The sequence below is a fragment of the Marmota marmota genome, unplaced genomic scaffold, assembly GCF_001458135.2.
Source record: "Marmota marmota marmota unplaced genomic scaffold, marMar, whole genome shotgun sequence".
Taxonomy (NCBI): Eukaryota; Metazoa; Chordata; class Mammalia; order Rodentia; family Sciuridae; genus Marmota; species Marmota marmota.
The window spans coordinates 36,162,890-36,168,889 of record NW_026000093.1 but is presented as its reverse complement, the minus strand read 5'-3'; the positions used below and the strand labels follow the sequence as shown (position 1 = coordinate 36,168,889).

Sequence of the window (6,000 nt, the reverse complement as noted above, 5' to 3'; positions counted from 1 at the left end):
TGCTTCTGGATGCGCGATCGTGATACTAGATCAAAGGATGGAGCCGCCCAGGTTCCTAAGTGTCTGCTGGGGGACGAGGGGTGGGTAAAACTGATAGCTCTCCTCAAACCCGGGCCCTTCTCGCAGGATGGATACCTCCACAGCACCATACAGTAGCCAGGAAGCCTTTACGAGCCGTCTCCTTTAAGAAGCGCGCGTACGTGTGGTGGTTCGGGCTGTGTATGCCTTGTGTTTGTGTGTGTGTTGGACTGTGTGTGTGTGTGTGTGTGTGTGCACGCGCGCGCGCGCGCGCCCGGGGCCCTGAGAGCCGGGCAGACCCCGGGAAGGAGGAGTTATGTAGATTACGGATGAACATTCTGGAGGGGAGCGAGGAGAGGAGGGAAGGAGAAGCAGAGGCTAGAGAGCGAGGAGCGGCGGAGGCCCTTCCCGCAGAAGCTGGGGGCGGCGGCGGCGGCGGCGGCGGAGTAGGCGGTGGAGAAGGAGGAGGAGGAGGAGAAGGAGGAGGCGGTGGAGGACGCACGGACTGGAGGCGGCGGTGGCGGCGGCGGCGGCGGCTGCTGCTGCGGCTGCGACTGGGAGCTTTGAGTCGGAACCGCGGGTGAACTTGGGCGCCACGTTCCGGGTGACGGATCCCCCGAGGATGGTGAACGCGAGCTGCTGCTGACCCTGCCTCTGCCGCTCCTTCTCCCGGCTGCCGAGCGCCTGGGGCCCCTTTCTCCTCCCCTTGCCCGGCTGTGGGTGAACCTGCAGGCTCCTAACCCACCCGGAGGACTTTTTTTTGAAAGGAAACGAGGGAGGGAGGGAGAGGGAAAGAGGGAGAAAAAGAAGGGGAGCTCGTCCATCCATTGAAGCACAGTTCACTATGATCTTACTCACATTCAGCACTGGAAGACGGTCGGATTTCGTGCATCTTTCGGGGGTGTTTTTCTTGCAAACCTTGATTTGGATTTTATGTGCTACAGTCTGCGGAACGGAGCAGTATTTCAATGTGGAGGTAAGGGTACAAGGGCTTCTTCCTCTTCCCCTGCCTGGACTGATCCCTGAAACATTTCCTTCACTCTTCGGATCCTTGTAGCTCAGAGCAGCCAGGTCTCAACATTGTTTCCCTTGTAGCCTCTGAAACCCTAGTTGAGTTTCCCTGTGCCTTAGGTGATGGATGCATGCGAGACCGAGAATCCGTTATCCCCAGCAGCACAAAGCACGATGCTGCGCGCTCAAAGACACAATTGTAGCCGGTCCATGCTTCTTACCCGGGGAAGAGGTGAAGCCCTACTTATAGCAAACGTGTGGCTTAACAAGGAAGCTTGAGTTTATGATGGATAAACAGCTCGGGAAACAAAATTGATTGCTTGGCATCCTGTGCTGCCTTGGTATTGTTCCTGAAACCTTCCTCCCCGTGGTTGGTGCCTAACAAAGGAGGTTAAAAATAAAAGAATCTAAAGGAGAACGTGGGAATACTTGATATGTTTAATAACATTACTTTGTGATAAAACACTTGAGTAGAGAGAGTCTTTTTCTCATTTAGACAAAACTTAATACACTGTAACTGGATCTGGCTGCACAGAGGACGTGAAATCCATCTCTTTTGAAGTGTCTTCTCTCCCCCTCCCCCGCCGATTGAAAATAAACGTGGCCCCATGTAATAGTTCTGAGGTGTGTTTTAAATTTGATTTCACACTCTCATGGCAAAAACTGAGAGGTCTTAGACTGTCATCTGTTTTACTGTGATAGCTTTGGGAACAGAAGGCACAAAGCAAAAGGGAACTTAAGGATAAGGACTTGTCAGACCTCTGCCAAAGTACTCTTCCTGTCATCAACTCAGCACTAAAGCCAGCCAGCAACGTGCAATAAATCATTGGGAACGTGAACACACCTGGGCTGTGACACAAATTTATTACATGTTCGGTAGGATGCAAAGCCAGCAAGGGAGTTTTAGTAAAATTTACTCCTTTTGATTAGATCTGATACCTTCTGACTTTCTAAAGAATTATGGTTAAATCTACAAGGAATAATGTGATTTCCCCTTATATTGTTGATATAATAAAGCTTCCTGTCATTCTGTTGGAAGCATGTGTTTACACAATAGCAGGACCTGTTGCACAGTATTTGAACATGCTTCATGTAACCGATTTATACTCAAAGTGTGCATAATAAATGCCAGGTGTGGAGGCACATTCTGAATATAACTATGTTTATATAAACTGTTCTTAGGACTCCACATAATAAGTGATAGTACAGAAACAAACTATTTTAAAGAGTAATAGCCATTATAAATTAGTTAAATTTGCAGATGTGAAGCATCAGTATATTCCACAAAAATACAAATTTGAAAACTAAGATTTTTAACCCTTTGAGAAACTGTGTTTTTTGTTTTGTTTTGCATAAAAAAGAGAGAGAGAAAGAGAAATGGAAAAGGGCTGAAAGTCCAAACTTTTCTTGATGACAGATTTGAACTTTTGGAGTTGTGTGATACAAATGGATTTTTGTACCTAATATTTAAACCAAGAATTTAATGTTGTGTGTGTTCATTCTATGAAATAATTAGTTCATAGAATGGAGGAATGAGAATGGCAATTTGTTATTTATAATTTATAAACAGAAGGGCCTATTGTCAGATTGGTGGTGCTGGAGATGGTGGTGAGGTGGGGCGTGGGAGAGGTGGTTACAACTTAAGTGCTAGGTTGTGTCTTGCTCACTATGGGAAGGAAAGGAGAGATGGATGTCTACCTGCCCTGGCAAAGTCTTTGATTTGCTTTTGAGATTGGAATAACATCATTGTCTTAATTATTATTAGGTTTCCTTTGTGAGGCTAAACATAGATTGAGTTTCTTTATATTGGAATCCTCAATCAGATATTATTATACAAAAAAGTTATGTTACTAAAAATGACAATTTTTAATTCCAGCTATATCTTCCTTTTCAAGGTGCATGTGAAAAAAAAATGGTTCATGGAGAAGAGTTATTTTCCCATTTTAAAGTATTTCAGTTATTTCACCCATGTTTATTACAAATGCAAAGATTTAAGGAATGATAGATAAGATTCATGTGCCCTCTGGGACCTTAAAAAGCTTACTTGACACAAAGGGAGTATTCTAATGATTTATGGGTGATTATGTTTCATAGTTTGTATTATTCCCAAGTAGTTTTTTAAGCTCTTGGGCTCTTCCTTGGTTGGATTGGTAAGCTTTTGTGTGTATGTTGATAACTTTTTTTTCCATTATTAAAATAGCTACTAGAAAAATACAAATATTATAAAGAACGTAGGATGATAGGAGGTTTTCTGATATGAGTTTCTGCCTGATTCACTTTTATTAGATGTTTCTTTTTGGTGGAAAACACTAATGGAGAGAATATTCCATTACTTCCTCTCCATAAGAGGCACTTATATTGTGTTCCTCATTCTTGGTTGGTTGCAAAACATACACAGTTGGAATGCTTTATTTGATTGATTCTCAAGGACAGTCTTAAAATAAACAGTAACGGTATCAATCATGCATGAAGTCCATATGATCATAATTTTTTCTGGTAAGTACACCAAGTTATTATAGTTGGAACAAAGCTTCAGAGAGAGGCTTTTTATGCTGACTGCTAAGATTGTAGTGCTTTATTCATCCGTCAACTTAACAATTTGTGGTACCCCCATACTTCTCATCTCTGTGATTTAGGGTTTAACCCTGTATTTTCCCCTTGGGGGCATTATATAGAGGTATTCATGTTAACACTTTCCTGTCTGATTTTTAAAACAATAAACATTTAGAATTTTCAGTTATCAGAGTGGGAGAAAAATGTTGATATGCTTATGAAAGCCTGTTATAGAGAAAGAGGGTATTTGAATTCTTTGTGTTTAAAAAAAAACAAAAAGGAACATTTCTAACAGCAGAAAGGGTTAGAGTAGTACTTTAGAATATATTCATTCATTTCTCTACCTGTATTTTAAGTGGAAGCCTCTTTAAGCCTTAAGTTTTCAGTATATACTTATGGAGATAAATGTTTTTATATATACACTGGACTCCTTTTTTGGGAGTGGTTCTTCCAATGTGTTATTATTAGCATGATGCAAGGGAGTTTTATTGCTAATATTAACTAAAAGTCAAAAACTTCTGTCATTGGACAGCAGTCTGATTAGAGGTATTCATTGGTCAGAAGCAGCTAAATTATTAACAAAGAACTATAAATCATTTTATCTCTAGAATAGTTACTTTGCACTGGGGATTTTCATGATTCTGGGATTTTTTTTTTTTTGGATACTGCAAATGTTTTTGTCATGAATATGTCATAATAATAGTAACAACTGCCATCAACTTTGATAGTTTGTCTAACGTTCACTCTGAGAACAACATTGAACATTATTGATTTTTAAACAATAGCACACATTTACAGTGAGGAAAATTATTTAATGTCTAATTAGTGATTGAAATGAAAACAGGTGAAAACCTGGATGAAGCATGTATCAAAGTATGAAGTTGGTAATGCTCTGCGACAAAAGAATCTTGATGAAGTAAAAGTTGATTGTGTCGTTCCTAATTAAAGGAAGAAGAGACATTGTGGATTCCAAATGGATCTTTTATGAAATATAATATGAATTGTGAGTGTAACCATCTCATAATTTTTTCTTAAAATATGTTTTAATAACTGATTAGGATTTTTTGGCTTTCTTCAGGTTTTTCTGAATCTACCCAGAAGATCAGAGCTTGCTTGTTTGGGGTATAGCTTTGTATTGCATATAAACTTGGCAATAATTGATCCTGTGATATTTCAGAGATAAAAATATATCTTACAGATTTTAAAATGTGTTATATTGAGACACTATTTTATCTTATCACTTGTTCTCTACTTGCTTAAAAATATCATTATTTAAGATTGGGGATGTACCTCTGTGATAGTGCTCTTGCCTAGCATGTGCAAAGCCCTGGGGTTCAATCACCAGACTGCAAAAAGAAAAAAGAAAAAAAAAAAGCTTTATTTTATTTGCTCATGGAAATATGGTAACACCATACCTCTTTCTGTCTCAGGGACTTTCCTGACTGATACCCTCAATTCTCCACTGTAGCCCTTATTTACTGATCAACAACAGGAGCTGTGTGACTAATTCATAAAGGTTCTTATCTGCAGAAAGACTGCAGGCTTAACAAAACATCCCAACTATGCTGAAAGTTTAAAATGTTTTTAAGGGCCAAAAATTATAGCATGTGCATCAGATGTCTTGATGGTCCTGAGGTTTTCCAGCTTCTCCTGCATCCCCCCACTTGGCCATGCCTTTCTCTGTTCAGAGTTGCCTGGACAGGTCTTACCAGATCTAGAGTTATTCAGGAAACCCTTGCAGGTGCACATATGCTAGTGAGGTACATTTCTCCAATGATCGACCCCCACCCCCTGCCCCAGAAAAATCCACAGAAAACACAGGTCAAGTATGTTCCCCTCTCTATATAGCTGGCTTTTCTTTTTGTTTCTTCTCCCCAGAAAGTAAGGATCAAGTTGGGTTTCAATGCAGCTTTCCTATCTCTGGAGCCAAGTTAAAAGTGATAGATCTAAAGTTACTATGTTTTCTTGTTTATGATATTTGGTTATTAACACAAGAAACATTTAATGTACTTGTTCAGAGGCATAACTCTTTTCTCTGAAGCTGGATTATTCAATTACTGAATATTCATTTTACTCACTGACCTACCCGGACTATTAAAAATGTACCTGTTTTAGGACATTTGGTAGATGATGACTTGGAATTTTTTCAGAACAACAACAACAACAAAATCCATGGAATGTTTGAATCAATGAGTCAAATTTATTTACTGTTAGAAGAGAAAGATTTACTTCTTCATACTCCTTTGGAAACTTTCTGACCCTTCAGCATGTGTATTTCAAATGGAGAAAATTATTTTTCATTTAACTTTTCCATTTCAATTTAAGTATCTGTGAATGAAATTATATATATCAGTTTCTTTTTCATTGTGAGAAGTATAGTAATAAAGAGTACATTCTGGAAACTAGACTGCATGGGTT

The 6,000-nt window shown here is 39.7% G+C and overlaps 1 protein-coding gene across 1 annotated transcript in view; it reads left to right on the top strand.

The window, feature by feature from the left end:
- The first annotated feature begins 521 nt into the window (after window positions 1–521).
- Mmp16 (matrix metallopeptidase 16) overlaps window positions 522–6,000 on the top strand; it is a 267,958-nt gene continuing 262,479 nt past the window's right edge. Inside the window, exon 1 of the mRNA XM_048782771.1 lies at window positions 522–994. Coding sequence (XP_048638728.1) covers window positions 863–994 — 132 coding nt within the window. The 5' untranslated portion in view covers window positions 522–862. The remainder of the gene's footprint in view (window positions 995–6,000) is intronic.